Source organism: Mustelus asterias, chromosome 17, assembly GCF_964213995.1.
Source record: "Mustelus asterias chromosome 17, sMusAst1.hap1.1, whole genome shotgun sequence".
NCBI lineage: Eukaryota > Metazoa > Chordata > Chondrichthyes > Carcharhiniformes > Triakidae > Mustelus > Mustelus asterias.
The window spans coordinates 60,240,092-60,260,552 of NC_135817.1; the positions used below are offsets into that span (position 1 = coordinate 60,240,092).

Below are 20,461 nucleotides of genomic sequence, written 5' to 3' on the forward strand. Positions count from 1 at the left end.
AATTAATGGAAAATTGGATGGACTGCATAACAGAGACATGAACCTTTGTATCTCTGATAAGTGCTCTCACTTTGCACTGTTCAATGCCAGGGGCAAAGAGCAGAAATTACCCCTGAAAAAGTTGCTTACTTATCCAGAGGTTATCTATGATTTAGACTCTAATATGGTGTGCTTGCTAAGGAGATGGCATCATGACAGGCTATCCACATTGCTGCAGCAACAATTATAAATAGTAGTTCCCTTTACTGAGTTTACATCAAGTACTAAGCACAAATTCCCCCTTCGTTATTTCAACAAAGGCCTTTAATGCTATTAAAATGACATAAGCCTTTACTGTCTGTGAGGAGTCTGCATGTTCTCCCCGTGTCTGCGTGGGTTTCCTCCGGGTGCTCCAGTTTCCTCCCACAGTCGCAAAGATGTGTTGGTTAGGGTGCATTGACCATGCTTGGTCTTGATGGTTTGAGTTATAAGGAGAGGCTGGATAGATTGGGACCTTTTTTTTCTCTGGAGGCTTAGGGGTGGCCTTATAGAGGTCTATCAAATAATGAGGGGCATAGATTAGCTAGATGGTCAACATCTTTTCCCAAAGATAGGGGAGTCTAAAACTAGAGGGCATAGGTTTAAGGTGAGAGGGGAGAGATACAAAAGGGTCCAGAGGGACAATTCTTTCACACAGAGGGTGGTGAGTGTCTGGAATAAGCTGCCAGAGGTAGTAGTGGAGGCCGGTACAATTTTGTCTTTTAAAAAGCATTTAGACAGTTACATGGGTAAGATGGTTATAGAGGGATATGGGCCAAACATGGGCTATTGGGACTAGCTTAGTAGTCAGAAGAAAAGGGCGGCATGGACAAGTTGGGCTGAAGGGCCTGTTTCCATGCTGTAAACTTCTATGACTCTATGCTAGGTTCTCCGTCAGGTGCCACAGTGTGGCGACGAGGGAATTTTAACAGTAACTTCATTGCAATGTTAATGTAAGTCCAATTGTGACAGTAATAGACATAAGCGTAAATGTTGTACATTGAAAATTCAACTCTCTTTTTAAGATTTTTGTCTAAGTCAAAGTAATGAACAAAAGGCCACCAGAGAGTATTTACAATAAAGGAGAGAAATAGTTTTTGATCCTTTCCGATTTCTTACAAAGTGAGTTATTTGCAAAGTGTCAAGAATAAGGACGGGATATAATTCCTAAAGCTGGCACTGAGCTGGGCTGGCCAAATTGGAGAGGTTGGTATGGGAATGGGAAGAACAGCCAAATTATGAGACACCAGGAGGTCTGAGCCACACCAAGCCGTGAAGAACAGACTGGCAATGTAGATATGGAGTGTGTCCATCGCTGTCCCGGGTGGAGTGAGATTAGAGTGATACACTGGGTCTGGTGAAATCAATATCTGAGCTCAGCTCTAGGAAGGGGTTCTCTGACTGAGGCGTTAGCCTGTTCTTTTTTCCCTTTAAGATCTACTGTGCGATTTCACCATTTCCTGTTTTCATCGCTGGAGCTTTTCCTGTATTTTTCATCATCTTAGTTACTTGCACCATCTTGTTTTCTAAAGCTCTCATTGCGTTACTGAGATGGGCTTTTGTATCATTCGTCAGATTCCTGCTTCCCCTCAAGCTCATTTAACCCACTAAATTAATCTAAATAGTAAACAGAAAATAAAGGAATGGCACAGTGACACAGTGGTTAGCACTGCTGTCTCACAGAGCCAGGGACCCGGGTTCAATTCTGGCCTTGGGCCACTGTCTGTGTGGAGTTTGCACATTTTCCCTATGTCTGCGTGGGTTTCCTCCGGGTGCTCCGGTTTCGATCCACAGTCCAAAGATGTGCCAGTTAGCCATGCTAATTTCTCACCAGTGTCAGGGAGATTAGCAGGGTAAATGTGTGGGGTTATGGGAATAGAGCCTGGGTGGGATTGTGGTTGGTACAGACTCGATTGGCTGAATGGCCTCCTTCTGTACTGTAGGGATTCTATGGCCAGTTAATATGGTTTTGCTGGCGCTGGTTCAGATAGGAACATTGACCAATTCTGCAAGAGAGCTTCTCAATCTCCTTCAAATAATATGAACATAAGAATTAGGAGCAGGAGTAGGTCACTTGGCCCATCGAGCCTGCTCCACCATTCAGTAAGATAATGGCTGCTCTGATACTAACCTCAACCCCATATTCCTGCCTGCCCTCGATAACCTTTCATCCCCTTGTTAATCAAGAATCTATCTAGCAAAGTCTTTCAATGCCTTTTGAGGAAGAGAGTTCCAGAGTCACAGGACCCTCCGAGAGAAAATAATTCTCCCCATCTGTAGCTTAAATGAGTGACCCCTTATTTTGAACTGATGATTCCCAGTTCTAGATTATCTGAAAAGAGGGAGCATGCACTCCATATCCATCCTGTTAATACCCCCAGGATCTTAAAGGTTTCGATCAAGTCGCCTCTTACTCCTCTAAACTCCAGTGGATACAAACCTAACCTGCCCAACCTTTGCTTATAAGACAATCCGCTTATTCTTGGTATTACTCCAGTAAACCTTTTCTGAACCGCCCCTAATGCATTTACATCTTTCCTTAAGTAAGGAGACCAGTACTGTACACAATACTCCAGATGCGTCTCACCAATGCCCTGTACACTTTTGTACTCAATTCCCCTCACAATAAATGATAACATTCTGTTAGCTTTCCTAATTACTTGCTCCACCTGTACATTTTGTGATTTTTAAAATTCATTCATGGGACATGGACATCGCTGGCTGGCTAGCATTTATTGCCCATCCCCAGTTGCCTGAGGGCAATTTAAAGTCAACCACATTGCTGTGGCTCTGGAGTCACATGTAGGCCAGACCAGGTAAGGACGGCAGAATTCCTTCCCTAAAGGATATTAGTGAACTGGACGGGTTTTTCCGACAATCAACAATGGTTTCATGGTCATCAGTAGATTCTTAATTCCAGAAGTTTTTTATTGAATTCAAATTTCACCATCTGCTGTGGCGGGATTCAAACCTGGGTCCCGAGAACATTAGTTGAGTTTCTGGATTAATAGTCCAGCGATAATACCATTAGACCATCACCTCCCCTTCATGCATTAGGACACTCAGATCCCTCTGTATCTCAGAGCTCTGCAATTTTTCACCATTTAGATAATAAGCTTCTCTTTTACTTATCCCGCCAAAATGGGCAATTTCACATTTGCCCACTTTATTCTCCATTTGCCAGATTTTTGTCCAGTCACTTAAGCAATCAATGACCCTCCTTGCATTTTCTTCACAATTTACTTTCTTACCTATCTTTATTCATCAGCAAACTTAGCAACTGTACCTCAGTCCCTTCATCCAAGTCATTTATATAAATAATGATACAGGATCTTTTTGAGTCTATTGAGTAAACAGATGATTCCTTTTTTAATTTCTCATTTGAAACAGGGTTCCTCAGACAATGCATCACTCCCTCAGTACCGCCTGGATTATGTCTCGGGACAATTAATCACTCTATTGTTTCTGCCTCTGATTGTGAATGTTGCTGGGTCAGGAGCCAATGTGGGTCAGCGAGCACAGAGACGGAGAGTGAATGGGACTTGGTTCAAGTTAGGATATGGGCAGCAGCGTTTTGCTGAACGTTCTGCATTGCTGCAGAGCGATGTTGGCTTTATGTCAATGAGCAGCATAACTGACTGTAGCCAAACTTCTGTCAGCTGAGGTCTTAACTTCAGTTCTGTGAGCACCTCCAGGAAGCAGTCTCACACTATATAGACTTCACACCAGCTGGAGCTGCAACTGGTGCAAAGCCAGCTTTTCAAGGATGAAGCTAAAGTTTAAGAAGTTTCCATGCAGCCCACCCTTACGTTGTCAATGCTGGAGCAGAAGCAGTTAGCCTTTTCCCAATGCAATAGTTCTCAACAGTACAGTTCGCTGGTTAGCAATTGCCTGTGCAAATCCATCGACATTTGGAGGGTGGGGAAAATTAACAGAATGACTTGATCTTGGACCTGCGGTATAACTGCTGAACAAGCCAGAAGCCGTTGTTCGGGCAACTCCAAAGAGAGGGATATTATCGCGGACAGATGTAAAATATTGTTCGTGTTAACGGTCTTTGCAGCAGAACAGCCAGTTTAGATACAAACATGTTTTTATCATACAAGCTGTGCACATAATGAAGACTGCTTTATCCTAAATCGTAGTTCAAGCATTTGCAGAGACATGGCCAAAATACAGAGGATGGCTTTTGAGAGAAAATGTTTGCCATCGTTGTAGTAGTGATCTTTTCGAAGATAGAGAAGAAAATATGTTTAAATTACTAAAGGTTAATGATGATCATCAATTTAATAAAGATGTATCATATTTCTTGGAGAGACTCCAATTGGCTTTGCAACTTGATCCAAATGAAACTGTATAAATCTCAACATTAACCTTGTGAGAACTGGACAAGTTTTTTTTAAGTTTGTGAGAACCAAACGTTACTTGTCATCTGTTTGTTTATGCATTTGATTTCCATAAACACCCACACACCACACACAGTCAAATCTCTCCACACATACAGCCACACCACACACACTACATTTAAAGAGCCACATACCTGGCCACATACCTGGCCACACACACACACACATGTACATGTACACACACATACACACACACATACACACACAGCATGCCACCCATACAGTAAACAACACACATACAAACAACACAAACAATTTACATATACATTCGAATACGATCAGAGTTCCTCTCTCGTCGTGCAAGGACAGTGAATCTAGAGGACACTATAATGAAGGCAAACTAACCAATGATGAGCTCTTCACTTTGAGTAACTCACAGGACGCAAACCCTAAATATAAACTCGTCTTCAATAAAGACCATTCTAAAGTCAAACAGCCAAGATGTAATACAATATTCTGTCCTTGGCATCAATTGTTACATGCCACTTTTCTTGTTTTCTCAGACTAAGTTAGCAAACAACAAAATTACTGTATGAGCCTCACATTCCTAGAAATTACAGCTTGTGGTATCAGCATACAAACGTTAAAGAAATTTACAACAGGGGCAAGCCATAATTTCTACCAGTAAACTTAGAAATTACTAAGGCTGATAATTTCAGACTAACAGTCAAGCTGTAACGCAAGGTGTAATGTCTATAAGACACTACTGTAAGACAAGCATTTACCTGTTTATTGAAATGGATGACTGCCTCTACCAGAATTATTAACCAATGTCAGCAACAGAAAGCTTCAGGCTATACAGTATTGCCATTATGTTTAATAGATGTATTCCCTTGCCCACTATTCCAACAGAGACTTGTTTTATTTTAGTAGCTTTATTACGGATAGAGAAACCTCATACAATTCTCTGTATCAATATCACAAATGATTGTTTCTCGTTATCTACTTCTGTAAGTAAATGGGGCAATCATTGATACGATGTGAAAATTCTTCCAGGATTTTCAATGTTGAGGTAAAGCCTCGCGGTACATTCAGTTAATGTGATCAGAATTAATCAAACTTTATTCAAAAGGGAAAGGCATTTTCTTTCACTTGTAATGACCAACAGTATAGTTCACTCAGAATGAACTGAAAACAAGCTGCCTAAAATTATCTAATTCATTGATGCTTTTTTGGCAGTGTTGTGTCGGACAGCTTGCACAGAATGAATAATACCCTTGACACTATAAATATGTTTAGCCATTAAACTAATGTTGACTTCAAGTGATATACACAGTGCGCTGCTTTCCAGGCAACTATTCACTGGATCCAACTGTAATATGTCAATTTAATTGTGTTACAAGGACAAAATGGATCTTAAATCCAAATCCAATTTGTTTCCCCCAGTTATTTGTCATTTCAAACAGAACTGCTGAAAATATAATCAGATGAAGGATAAAATGTTTGAGGTTTCGAAAGCTTAGTGATAATGTTCAAAAGATGTGGTTTTGTTATTCAATGCCATAAAGATATATGCTTGACAAAACAAGAATAGGGTAAGTACAGTGTTTAGTGAATTGTTTTAAGAATTAGTGAAACTGCTTACGTATGGTCAGGGTCGCTTTTAATTGTGGCATGTTGTAGTTATGGAGTCATAGAGGTTTACAACATGGGAACAGGCCCTTCAGCTCAACTTGTCCATGCCGCCCAGTTGTTACTAGTAAGCCATTCCCAATTGCCCACATTTGGCCCATATTCCTCTATACCCATCGTACCCATATAACTATCTGAACGCTTTTTAATCGACAAAATTATACCCGCCTCTACTACTACCTCTGGCAGCTCATTCCAGAAACTCACCACCCTCTGTATGAAAAAATTGCCTCTCTGGACCCTTTTGTATCTCTCCCCTCTTAACTTAAACCTATGCCCTCTAGTTTTAGACTCCCCTACCTTTGGGAAAAAATATTGACTATCTAGCTGATCTATGCCCCTCATTATTTTATAGAGCTCTATAAGATCACTCCTAAGCCTCCTACACTCCAGGGAAAAAAGTCCCAGTTTATCCAGCCTCCCCCTATAAGTCAAACCATCAAGTCCCAGTAGCATCCTAGTAGTTTTCTGCACTTTTTCTAGTTTAATAATATCCTTTCTATAATAGGGTGACCAGAACTGTACACAGTATTCCAAGTGTGGCCTTACTAATGTCTTGTACAACTTCAACAAGACACCCCAACTCCTGTATTCAATGTTCTGACCAGTGAAACCAAGCATGCCGAATGCCTTCTTCACTATTCTATCCATCTGTGACTTCATTTTCAAGGAGCTATAAACCTGTATCCCTAGATCTCTTTGTCCTATAACTCTCCCCAATGCCCTACCATTAACTGAGTAAGTCCTGCCCTGGTTAGATCTACCAAAATGCATCACCTTGCATTTTTCTAAATTACACTCCATCTGCCATTCATCAACCCACAGGTACAATTGATCAAGATCCCATTGCAATCCTAGATAACCTTCTTCATTGTCCACTATATCACCAATCTTGGTATCATCTGCAAACTTACTAACCATGCCCCATAAATTCTCATCCAAATCATTAATATAAATGACAAATAACATTGGACCCAGCACCAATCCCTGAGGCACACCGCTGGTCACAGGCTTCAGTTTTAAAAATAACCCTCTACAACCACTCTCTGTCGCGGTTGCAAACAAAATTAGCCCAGAAGTATATGAAGGACCATGAAATAATCAATGTTGATCACTTAGTCTGGAGGACATAAATACATTCTGCACTGTGATATGTTATGATGGCACAGTGGTTAGCACTGCTGCCTCACAGTGCCAGGGATCCAGGTTCGATTCACGGCTTGTGTTCTCCCCGTGTCTGTGTGGGTTTCCTCTGGGTGCTCCAGTTTCTTCCCACAGTCTGAAAGACGTGCTGATTAGTTGCATTGGCCATGCTAAATTCTCCTTCAGTGTACCCAAACAGGCATCGGAGTGTGGTGACTCGGGGATTTTCACAGTAACTTCATTGCAGTGTTAATGTAAGCCTACTTGTCACACTAATAAATAAACTTTAAATTTTGCAATGAACTATGTGGTTAGAAAGCAACTCTCCTGGATGGTTCAATTGGCAGTTATTTTGTAAGGAAAAGTTAGAAATGTCTCATGCCAAAGATCAGCCAATAACTGAGGGAATAGGGAGGGCTGACATGGGGAAGTCGATTAGGAAGGTGATCTGTCTCCTTATGGAAGCTTATTTTGTATTCAGAGACCTTGATAGTTGCAAAAAATTCTCGATTAAGCTATCCGGCCTCCCCAAAATCCTGGTTTGAGAGGACGGTGGATTGTTGTGACGGTGGACACACTATTGTGATCGGAACAATACAATCAATTTTAAAGCATTGTATTCACGGTGATGAGAAACATTTTTTTCAAGATAGTGTCCAACAATTTGGACAGTAACTTGCCTAAATAGTTCCTTATTAAGAAAATATTGTTTTGAGCAAATGAATGCTCATATTAAATAATCCTAATTTTCTAGTACTTATGTATAATTGTGTAAATGTCAATGTATGGTACTGATCTATTAGATAATAATTTCAGACAGTCTCCATTCACTTGTCAGTAGATACAGATCTAACACTAGCCACACAATTCAGAAAGTGCTCAATATTAAATAGTGATGACAAATTGTACTAAAATTGTACTCTGTTGGTTTGAAGATAATTCTAATGTACACATATTTTCGATATGAGCCAATGCTAATTCACATTTTTTTTGGTGTTTTCTGAGAAGCATGCTTCAACTTCAGTGGAAAGGAGACTTAAACTCCACAGTGATGGTATTAGGAGATGGCTGAGTAATGGAGCAATGGATGCTGAAGTGACATGTGGCTACTCTGATACGCATGATGTGGAGATGCCGGCGTTGGACTGGGGTAAACACAGTAAGAAGTTTAACAACACCAGGTTAAAGTCCAACAGGTTTATTTGGTAGCAAAAGCCACACAAGCTTTTGGAGCTCTAAGCCCCTTCTGAACAGAATTCCCACTCACCTGAAGAAGGGGCTTAGAGCTCCGAAAGCTTGTGTGGCTTTTGCTACCAAATAAACCTGTTGGACTTTAACCTGGTGTTGTTAAACTTCTTACTCTGATACGGCCAGTCTTCTATATCTATCAAGCCATTTTTAATTTATTATATATATATTTTTTGCTTTTACTTTAGATTTATTCTTTGGGATACGGCTGCAACAGGCAAAGCCAGCATTCAGTTTCTATCCTTCGTCCTGACCACTGCAGTCTGTTTGGTGAAGATACCACCTCAACACTGTTAGGGAGGCATTTCCAGGATTTTAACCCAACAAAAATGAAGGCACTGCAACATATTTCATAAAGAAGAGTCTTTACAGTGCAGGTGAAGGCCATCCGGCCCATTGAGTCTGCAATGACAACTATCCCACCCAGGCTTCATCCCTGTAACCCCACATATTTACCCTGCTGCTAAGGGACAATTTAACATGGTCAATCAACCTAACCTGCATATCTTTGGAGTGTGGGAGGAAACTGGAGCACCCGGAGGAAACCCACGCAGACATGGGAAGAATGTGCAAACTTCACACAGACTAACACCTGAGGCCAGAATTGAACCCAGGTCCCTGGCGCTGTGAGGCAGCAGTGCCACCGTGCCGCCCCTATCCAAGTCTTCTTTACTCAGAGAGTAGTAAGGGCGTGGAATGCCCTGTCTGCAGCAGTAGTGGACTCGTCAACATTAACAGCATTCAGATAGTTATTGGATAAACATATGGATGATATTGGAATATGTAGATTAGAGGGGCCTTAGATTGGTTTCACTGGTCGGCGCAACATCGAGGGCTGAAGGGCCTGTACTGCGCTGTAATGTTCTAAGTCAGGCTGGTGTGTAACTTACAGGACAGGGGAATTTGGACATGGTGGCATTCCGGTACACTTGTTGCCTCTTGTTCTCCAAGGTGGTGGAGGTGGAGAATTTGCTCATTGCTGCCAAAGATGCCATGACACTGGTAAAAGGAATGGATGTTTAGGTCGATGGATGAAGTTGCAGATTGATGGGATTGCTTTTTCCATATCAGTGCTGCAGGGAAGTTTAACTTGTATTCTATGGATGGCGGAGAGATTTCGAGGAGTTGGGAGGTGAATCACTCACCACAGAACATCCAGCTTCCGACCTGCTCTACAGTCAAGCACTTACATGACCTTGTTGTGTTTCTGATCGATGATAATACCCAGGATGTGGACGGGGTGGGGTTACTTGGCGATAATGATGCCATTGAATGCCAAGAAGCACTGGGCCCAAGGTATTGCCGTGAAGAGTTCTTGCAACAATATCCTGGGGCTGAGATGATTGGCTTCCAACAACCGCAACAATTAGAAACTCTCCTCTCATTAACTGACTTCAGGTTTTGCTCTGTTTACGGGTAACAGAACCTTTGTAAATAATAGCAATATCTAATACATGTTGGGAAATTTCAATTGTCAAAGTGGAATCCTCACTGTAGTCTGAATCCACTTCTATAAGATTGTTTGTATGTCAGATTTTTCATCCATTTAACTTGTTAAATGTTTAATGTATTTTGTTTTATCATCCCTTTCCTCAGAATACCCTGGGATCTGCACTATAGCTGTGTGCATAGACCTCCTGCTATGCCCCAGGCCACCAAAAATTGCTCTGAATGTGAAACCTCCAAACTGTATTAGATTAAATGAAGTGATTTATCTGCCAAGGTTTTCATTGTGCCTGGTGAGAATGGGTCCACTACCCTCCACTCTGCTCCTTCTGTGGAATTAAGAATACCACATGAGTGGTTGCAAAAGGCATATTCACCATGAGCTTAAAATCTTTAATGCTTCATATTGTTTCTTATTCGAGCAGTGAAATGCTAGGCGTGATATGTCACCACCTGGGTGAGCTGCCTGTGGAGTGGGCAGGAATGTGGGAGTTGAAGTTACAATCGGATCAGCCATGATCTTATTGAATGGCAGAGCAGGCTTAAGGGGCCGAATGACCTACTTCTCCGAATTCATAAGTTTTTCTGTAAATAGAACCCCATGGAACCATGACCCAATGGGCGGTCAGTATCTTCAGGGAGGAATAAGGAAGGAAATAAAATAGAAAAATGGCATGGACTCAATTCTGCATTCAGCGTACAACATTCTTTTCTTCTCTTAACAACTACCTGAGCACAATATCTCAAGAGTTGGCTAATTATTAAAAACTGCAAATCAGACATTAAATAATTCACAGTGCTTGAGTTCATGAGTCCCATGAACAAACAGCTTGGTGGATGTTGTCCTGTGTAAAAGGTCAAACACTGTCCTAATACATAAATCAATCCAAATTTGTACTTGTAAATATAGACTGCTGAAAACATAATCAAATGGTGGGAATCAACAGATATAGAAGATAATTTCTGGCAATTGCAAGTGTTGATAATAATGTTGAATTTAGTCCAAACACCAAAATGAACAAAGGAGATATTGAATTATATTGAAACTGGGTGGTTAGTTTAGTGATTCTAATGTATTCCAGCCTGAAAAGTTCAATGTAACACTCGATATTCATGGGCCTAGAGTTAATATGCATCTTGTGTTTTGAAATGGGCTTCTCTAATGAACAGGAGCAATTTGAGGGAAATGATTCAATAAAGAAAAATACCACGCTTATACTTAAAAAATTCCATAATGTGTTTGAATAGCAATTTTGATTAACTTCCTCAGACTGAGTTTTAATAATAATTTCTGCCATAAAGAAATAGTTTTACGTCATGATACACTTGATGCTGCAACTGCCGGCTTCTGAATATTATTCTTTATTACAATATTTTGAAATTGCCCTGCAAAACCCCGCAAGGCATAGCAAAAGCCTCCAAGTGATTACAACATGTCCTGCTGTTAGAGCGAAGGATTTGGCTTGTTCTGACATTCTGCCTATTTCACTGCTTACATTTGTTGCCCAAATAATCCAGCTTTCCAATAAAAATACCCAGGGGTAGTTGGAATGCCATTTTTTGAACACTTTTAAATGGTTCTTGCTCTAAATCACTTATCCTAATTGCTGCTTACGTTCTCTTTCTGTTACATTGTATTGAAAATACTTTGGAAATAAAGCAATTATCCAGTGAGTGAAATTGTGGAAAATGGATTCTGTAAGGAAAAGGCTTCTGTGTCTTCCTACAGGATATCATTATAAATATGTGTAAAAATATTTACGCTCTGACTTAAAAATATCCAGCGATGGATAATATTTTTAAAGAGAAAGGCACAAACCGTGGATTACAATGCTGACTATCAAATCTTAATTTCCTAGTTTAATCAATACCCTCTTAACTAATCAAGTATACAAACTAGAGTCACTGTGCTGGCAAATCTGTCACAACCCCATTGCCATTAATAGAGATCACTGACTTCAGTTCTGTGGTTTGGCTGGGAGGTGAGCTGAATCTTTATCTGAAATCTGCTGGTTTCTCTGATGTTCACCAAGCACAAGATCAAAGGTAATTTTGCGGTTTAGATGAATGGTGAAAAGATAATCTACTGCTATTCACAAATAAAATGATTTAATTCCACCCACCTTCCCTCCCCTGCCTTATAATTTATTATGTGGAGATGCCGGCGTTGGACTGGGGTAAACACAGTAAGAAAATAATTTATTCTAATTCCCCGTAGGTACAAAAGCTTTTTTTTCTGCAAAAGATTATTTTCAGATTAAAGATATTTTGTGTATCAGAACCTATAACTTCAATTCAGAGGAGTACTTTAAAAACAAATGATTAATCATTGACTAAACAAATACCATTGAGAAGAGTAACCAGGAATTCAACTAAAACATCTTAATAACCAAACACTGTTGATAATTGATTATGATAATTAATTTGTTTTGATTTTTATTGTTATACTCCCAGAGGCAAGTGTAACAATTTTTGGGACTTTTTATTGCTTGTGGAATCAGCAGTGTCACCCATGCTCCCCTATCTCACACAAATACACTCAAACGATGCAGATATCCAGGATTAAATACAACGGGCGGGCAAAGAGAAAACCTGAAGAGGAAAGGAGTATTGAAGGTGCAGCGGAAATGGGGATGAACTGGAAATTAATAGTATGGCACTTTTTAAACCAAAAAATTGGCATGAGTATTCCAACTCACATTAGTGAGTTTTTAATCAATGTATGTCGATTCATGTTGTTAAGCAAAATAAATGTGGCCAACGATTAGTTTTTAAAATCAAAAGTGAGAAAATATCTTTCAAAAACTACATACTTGCAGTGGCCAAAACAACCAAATGTAAAGTTACACTGTAAAATGACAGCTATCCATTTTAAAAGCAGCATGTATGAAGACACATATGAAAATTAATGATAAATAACAAGTTCCGTATTTTAAATAGGCTTATCATATCAAACCATCTCAAAATTATTAAACCACATTGATGGCTGTTGTAGTCCCTCATAACTGTACTCTCCTTACTGTTTTATCAATTTACTATTAATGCATTCAAAAATGCTCACTTGTAACACATTTTGAATGCAATCGTTTTGTAAAATCCTTGCAACCAGCTCTAAACTAAAAGTTACAGTTTTATATTGTCAATTAAAAAATAATTAAACACTCAGTCATAAGTAATTCCAGTCATCATTTAACGATTAAATTGCAAAGGGTGTGATCACTTTAATTGCCAGTCTACACTTAATCTCATTCAAGTATTTATTACATTGGTATATTCATCTAATTGTTATCCAGGTTTTGTATTCACATGGAAGTTGTAATGATTCAGAAAGGTATTAACTCATTATTAAATAGCTTTGGGAAAAGAAACACTATTTCTGGCGTTCCGCTTTTGTATGTTCCTATTGACACAATACAGCATATTGTTGTGAATAGCTGGGAGCATTGTTTTGTGACGATAGTAAGGAATATGTTCAAATTAATTAAAATATATCAGTGTTTATCAATAGATGCTTTTATTTATGGACACCTGAAAATAAGTATTTGATGGACATTTGTGTCGAATAAACGGAAACAGTGGAGTAAGTCATCCACGGCGATGAGTGCTTGTAAATACACTGTATAAAAAAGTAGACTGCATTGGGATACCTTTGAACTGGTATAATGTTTGAAATGATACTTGAAACTTGTACATCTGATGTGCTAAGTGTAATTTTACACAAGATGTAAACGGTGGGTGCGTTTGTAAAATACGGCTGTTTGTAATTCTTATTAATTCAGATGAACATCTTTCATTATTACATCCTGCCCATCATTAATAACTGGCAATAGTATTATTTTTTGGTGCTTAACCTCTCCAGCCCATTTTGCAAATAACTGCAAATACTCTGGAAATGAGCGAAGCGAACTAGAGGTGTTAGAGGTGATTTAGCTTACGTTAGGATGATTGTTATTAACCAGTCTACTTTCCTTTGTAATTGGACCCCGTTCTACTAATACATTCAATATAGTCAAGTAGCAACTTCCGAGTGCGACAATTGATAAAGTAACACAAAATCCTCCAGAAACCAAATACACATTAAGAATTCTAGTCTGATAATTTTTTTTCTTAAAATAACTAAACATCCACAAATAATACCCCATCGATATTTGATTATTTAGATCGAAAAAAATGTTTTTGGTGTTTAATTTGTATATATGTCCGCTTTTTTATGCCAAAAACCCAGAAAGTTGATTTAGGCTTTCATACGTTATAAAAATATTGCTAGGACTATGGTTCATAGAATGGTGCAATTTCTTTTCAGTAGTTAATGAGCAAAAAAGTGTAATATTAGTGTATTTAACTCACAATCAGACAGATTCGTAGAGTCACTAAAACTACATCAATGGTCAGTTTGTAGCAAAACACTCGGCAGCCAAAAGGCATTTAAATTTCTTGATGGGGGAGGAGGGGGGATATGATCTAAAAAAGCATTCGGTAGCAATGAAGATTATTGACCGTGTCATTATTTCGCTTGAACGTTATCCGGATACGGTCTGGATTTTATCTTCTGCTCCCACGACCATGTGCGCTCGATCTCTGCATTGGGGAGTCTTTGAATGCGAATCGAGAGGCGATTTTGCTGAATAACAATATTTAGTTTATATGTCTGGAAGACAAAAATAAACTCTCAAAGAAGGGGGTGGGAGTGGGGGGAATCACCTGCTCCTGACGTTCATCAGCTGCGTGGAGGCAGCGATTGCTTCTCCACTCACCCGGTGTGGTTACATTGTGTATGGAGGAGGGAGGGGGTTGGTCACTGTCATATTGGAAAATGTACAAAATGAGATTACAGAGCTCATAATAAAGAGAGCATTTTGGTGCAGGATAGAATAAATAATTGCCTTCCGTTTTGCCGGAAGGGGGGGGGGGGGAGGAGGGGGCGTTGCAAAATAGAAATGCTAAGTGCAGTACTCACTCCTGGGTTCCCTGGGTCCGTCCACTGTGATTTTGATGGCTCTATGATACGTGGCTACTTGAGGCGGGTTTGTGAACACTGTGATGGTCAACGTGAAGCTTTTCCCTGCAACCGATAGACACAGAAATGAATAGTTAGCCAATTCCGGAGACAACTGTTGGGGGGCGGGGGAATAAGGGAGAATGGAAAACATACTGTCTTACAATGCTAACAATTCATTCACACACAAAAAAATGACAACTGGAAAATAAACAACTGAGCCCACGCTGTCAATTACTTAATGTTAAACAACTCCTATGTCGGAATTATTTCGGAGTTTAGACTGTCATATTTTCCCTTCTTTGTGTCCTTGTTTTTATTAAGTCGAGCAGAATCCCATTACTGTGTATTTTCTGCTATGTTTAGTAAACTGAATTCTAATCCGCAGACTAATAATGGCACCGGCTGTCTAGAATTGAGAGAATTTATACTCAAGGGATGGACATCCTCTCTTCCACCTCTTCCGTCGGGAAAAAGTTACAAAAGTCTGAGGGCACGTACCAATTGGCTCAAGAACAGCTTCTTCCCTGCTGCCATCAGACTTTTGAATGGACCTCCCTCGCATTAAGTTGATCTTTCTGTACACCCTAGCTATGACTGTAACACTACATTCTGCACTCTCTCCTTTCCTTCTCTATGTACGGTATGCTTTGTTTGTACAGCGAGCAAGAAACAATACTTTTCACTGTATACTAATACATGTGACAATAATAAATCAAATTTAAAAAGGTAACTTGAATCTTATGGAAAAATAGTGTACTTCAAACAAGAAACTATGTTTCTGACATCTGGTGTATTTCTTTTGAAAAATATGTTGGTGTGATTTAAAAACTAGTAAAAGCAAGTTTGAGTGTTTTAAATTAATCTGCAGGAGGAGGGTTGAAATTCAGTTATGAAATAACACTGTGGTCTGATCCTGCGGGAATGCTGTGATCTATGTAGCGATGACACAGATATTCGGAGGAGTCGAGTTGCGTTTGTACCGTGTGCCCAGGGCAAGTCCAGCTCTGAGTCCTCCTCAGGCAAGAGTTGGGAGCCACAAGGCAAAGCCACAAGGCGGGGTGTGCGCTGAACCCATCCGGCAGCAAAAAGCGACACTCTTATTTTCCTAAACATCGCTGTGGTGATTTGAGTGTCCAACCCAAACAAAATAAAACAACATCATCAATCGCCGAGTTCCCAGCCCCCCAGATAGGATATACACAGCAAAGCGAATCAACAAGATCTGATGTAATCTAAACTTGGAGGGATATTTTGTTTTTGAATGCACTGGTTATTTGAGATGTGGGTGATGATTTTGGAGGTTGGAGCGGAAGGTGATCAGGGAGGAAGCTGGAAGGGTAGATGGGGATGTGGGGGGGGGGGGCACTCGCTGCCCTCGGGGAGGGGTGGGGGGGGGGGCGAGTTGCTGTGACTTTGCCACTACCTCGGCCACTCCGTCCGACGAACCGCAGATCGTTGAAGCGGGCCACCTGGTTCTTCATGACCGCCGTGGCGTTGCGAAGCTCGGCGGAGTAGTTCTCATCGTTGCCGGCCAGCACCGTGACCAGGGTCCCGTCAGGAACGTCCCCCAGGGCGACTACCTATACACCCGGGGGAGAGGAAGACAGCTGAGATAGAGCGACCACACACACACATATAGGCTGGAATACAGAGCAGCACTCAACACTAACCCTCAATTTCCCAACCCAAAGACCTCTTTAGATTCTACCCAATACCTTCCCCTCCCCCCTTTTTTCATAGACATACAATACCCCCCTTTACCCCTCACTGCACTGACTCACACCACCACTGTATAACACTGCACCATCTATCCAAAATATTGACTTATATGAAGATAGTTTCTGCTGTAGATCATTGCTCGAGAAAACTACTTGGGAGCTAGCAGAATTCACTCTGTCTGGGGCAGCGAAGTCAAATATAATCCCAGCCTCAGTGTAACGCGAAGACAGCTTATTCTTTCCAATCACAGGGCGTTAACTGGAGTACACAGTTTATACATTTTCTCTCCAATAATATGCACCAAATATAAATCAAATCGTGTGCTTATAATTATTTTAAAAATCTGAATATAAGGAAAATATGTTCCATTAGTAGCTGCTCTGAAAATAGTGACACTTTAACTGGACTAGCTGGCATATAGATGCAACAGATCAAAGGCAAGACATTGAGACGACACGCGCCGGAATAGCTCACCGAGACACATTTACCTTGAATGCGATGGGGAGGGTTTTGTTACACCTCCAGTGGGTCGGGAGGACGGAGCAGAGGAAGTTTGGACTGTCCGTCCGGACCAGCTCTCCGGGATGGTCGGCTAAAACGTCGACCATGCTGCGATCGGCGGCTCGGAGCTTGCTCAGGGCGCTCTCCTGCGATGCCAGGGGCAGAGAGTCGCTCATCTTCCCCGTGCTCAGCGTGGTGGAAGGCGGCGTGAACCGGCGGCTGGTGTTGGTATCTACAGGGATACGCATCACAACAAAACTTAACTAATCTCAAAAAAAATAATTATTATAATAACGAGGGATGGAGGGGTGGGGGTGCGGGGGGGGGCGGTGGTAGAGAAAGAAGAGGAACAGCGGGGCAGCAACACAAAACTCAGTCTTGGATCTTTCTCTCTGCCTGTCTTAATCCACCTGCAAGGCAGGTCACCATATAACCAAGTCTCTGAGTAGGTTGAGTTCAGAGCAGCTTTCAGTAATAAGTGCCAGACGCTGGGACTTTCGATCAATCAGCGGTTACAAGAATGAACTGTCCACCTGTAGACGTGCTGCTGTGGCCCCCCTTTCACTTTCCAGCCACATAGCACGTTTCTGACAGTGGCCTGCCTTGCATGATCCTACACTTTGAAAATTAGGTCTGGTCCCGGCCGAAGACTGATTGAGAGAGAGAGTTCTTGATGTCCTTTTATTCTCCCCAACACACAGAGGGAAAAATTTTAAAAAACAACAAAATAGCACTGCAGTTTTATCCAACGATCTGATGTTCCTTGAAAAAATAACTACACCCAAGTCCGTTCAAACAGAATTAATGCAATAACAATCCACGTGAAGTGTTCTGCTCTTCTCCGGGTTTCAGGCACGGTTTTGCTTATCGGAGCTTTCGCTTTCGAGATCTTTATTTTTGAGTGCAGCGTGGTTTTGATCGGTTAGGCTTGCGGCTTCTATGTGGTTTGAGACACACACACATATAATCTCCCGACCGAAATTCAGAGCGAGACACACACAAACACACACGCACAGACTTCAGTTCAACTTCACACAAGAGACACCCGGCCCTGAAGATGACTGAGCCAAATAAATCTTTTTTTTCCCCCAAAAAAACTGGAGAAACTTCTTGTGTGTTTTTTTTGTGGGGGGGGGGGTGGTTAAAACTTCTCAGGCTGCAGAAGAAATTAAGTTTCTTTTTCCATCAATAAGTCGGCATTCCTCCTCCTTTTAAACGCCTGTCTCTCTCTGTTTTCTGTTGTAAAATTGGAAGTATTTATGTGTTGTACACGCTAGAACACTGGCAGGCGGCAAAGCAGGAGTAGTCCCAGCGCTTTATGAATGAGTGTCTCCCCACACTCCCTCTCCTACTGATTGAAGGTGAATGTCTCGGAATTCCTCTACACCAAACAGCCGGCCAGTCTCTCTCTCTGTGGCCACAGCAACCCACTCATTTGCATAGTCCCCGCTCTAAACCAATCGTCTGCCCGTTCTGGCAGGGGAGGCAGGGTCATTGGCCGACCCCCCTCCTCCCCTCCAGCCAATCAGGGGCGGCCAGGAAGTTAAAGCGCGCCTTTGGGGGGGGGGGGAGCCCTAGAGAGGACGAGGAAGAGGAGGGCGCGCCCCCTGCAGAAGGGGAATTACGCGCGCGGGGAGCGCGCACTGTGGAGGAGGAGGGAGCGCGCACGGGGGGGGGGGGGGGGGGGGCGCGCATCGCCTCTGTCAATGGGATTCCTCCCCCTCGCTTCCTACTCCACTCCAGCACTTAACCTTCCGGCCCCACACTCTGTAGTTTCAAAAACTTCTCGCCCAATCTAACTTGCTGTCTTTTAAAAACATCCACTGTTGTTCGACCAAAAGGAACAACAAAAAGAAAGACTCCTTAAGTGAGCAATCCTTAATTCCCTCTGGAGTGGGTAAAACATGTTTAATTCCACCCCTTGATCCATATGCAAAAAAAATACACCAGCAGGAAAATATTTAGTTTATTCAGTTCCAATTGCTGAACTCTCTTCTCCCCTCACCCCTGACTGTGTTGTTTATATACTCATAGCTAAATATTTACAGGCGAATTCGATTAGGAATTTATATCAGTTATTTTAGCTCTTTTTCTGTCTAAATATTATGCTTTTCTGGGACCTCAGGTTTTTGATTTTAACTCTTCAATATTGACTGCCAAACAAGAGATGGATATTGCAAATCTAGCGTTGACAAGAAGGCGGGACTTGCATGTTGGTCTCTTGAGTTTGCATAAATTTATATCTAGGGTAACTATCATTTTGTTTCTTTTGTAAAGCTGTAGAAATGTTATGAAACAGATCTGAGGCGAATTAATGCAACTTTACCATGTCCTGTGTGTCTGTATAATGATAAACATTTCGCCAGTTGTGCATGACTTCAGTACACACGCCCCACAATAGGTCAGAGGTGGCTTATAAAGATCAAAAGTGATCAATTCGTGCACAGCGTTCATTTAAAAAATAGAAGTATAAAGTTTCGAATACTTGAGGCATGCCAGCTCTCCAACAGCACAGATTTCTGTACTTTCTCCCAGCGTTTCCCTGTTAAGGGTGCAGCTACTTCCTAGTCGCTGTTCTGACTGATATTAATGACCTGGGCGCTGACTGATAGTCAAACAGGTATGATTTCAATCCCCACGTAGCCGGGCCTTGGTGACCCCCGCAGGAAACCGCAGGAATCCGGGCTACCGTCCCGCAGCCACCAACACATGTAGACAGAGTGGGAGGTTAAAAAAGACAGCGTGAGACTCGCATGACAACTGGTTCGCGGGCATGGGTTGCACTTTCACTTGCTTCCTGACGCGGGGGAGGATTTCAATAAATAAACCCGGTGGGGTGGCGTGGGGGGGAGGAGGAGGAGAATAACCCTACGCAACGTTGAGTTTGCCTTCAGTCAGGTTTTACAAGAGGGAGGCTTGTGTTCAGGAGCAAGCAGAAGCGAGCGATGGGCTCCAGGGGGCAGCAATGGACCTTGAAGTGGAGTTGTCTGAGTCGTACCGAGGCCTGACAACTCTCTAATAGCTGGACTTCTGCTTTTGACTGTCGAATTATTATTATTATTTTTGCAGGGGGCAAGCAAGACCTTTTAAGAAGAAAAAAAGAAACAAAATAAAATGTGAATTAACCCCATCCACATCGTGGGCGAATTTATCTCCTGACTGTATATTTTCATTCCATGTGTCATACATAATCATGTGAGTTAGCACCCCCCCCCCCCCCCGCCTTCCTCCCACCTCCCCCCGCGCGATGTCTGCGTGTCTTGGCAGTACATTTTAGTTTCTGTAACTAAACAGGAAGAGTCTCAATAAAGATATGAGTATTAAGAAAAAATGCAGAGGCAGCCTTTTT

At 41.6% G+C, this 20,461-nt stretch overlaps 1 protein-coding gene across 4 annotated transcripts in view; it reads right to left on the bottom strand.

The window, feature by feature from the left end:
* The window catches only part of LOC144506540 (runt-related transcription factor 1-like), a 65,029-nt gene extending 46,521 nt beyond the window's left edge, over window positions 1-18,508 (bottom strand). For 3 of the 4 annotated variants that reach the window (XM_078232796.1, XM_078232794.1, XM_078232793.1), the window contains exons 1-3: window positions 17,100-18,308; window positions 16,316-16,472; window positions 14,851-14,955 (exon numbers count right to left, since the gene is read on the bottom strand). In XM_078232796.1, coding sequence (XP_078088922.1) covers window positions 14,851-14,955; window positions 16,316-16,472; window positions 17,100-17,360 — 523 coding nt within the window. In that variant the 5' untranslated portion in view covers window positions 17,361-18,308. Of the gene's footprint in view, window positions 1-14,850; window positions 14,956-16,315; window positions 16,473-17,099 lie in introns of all 4 variants that reach the window. The other variant, XM_078232795.1, reaches the window with a different exon arrangement.
* Window positions 18,509-20,461: the final 1,953 nt, after the last annotated feature.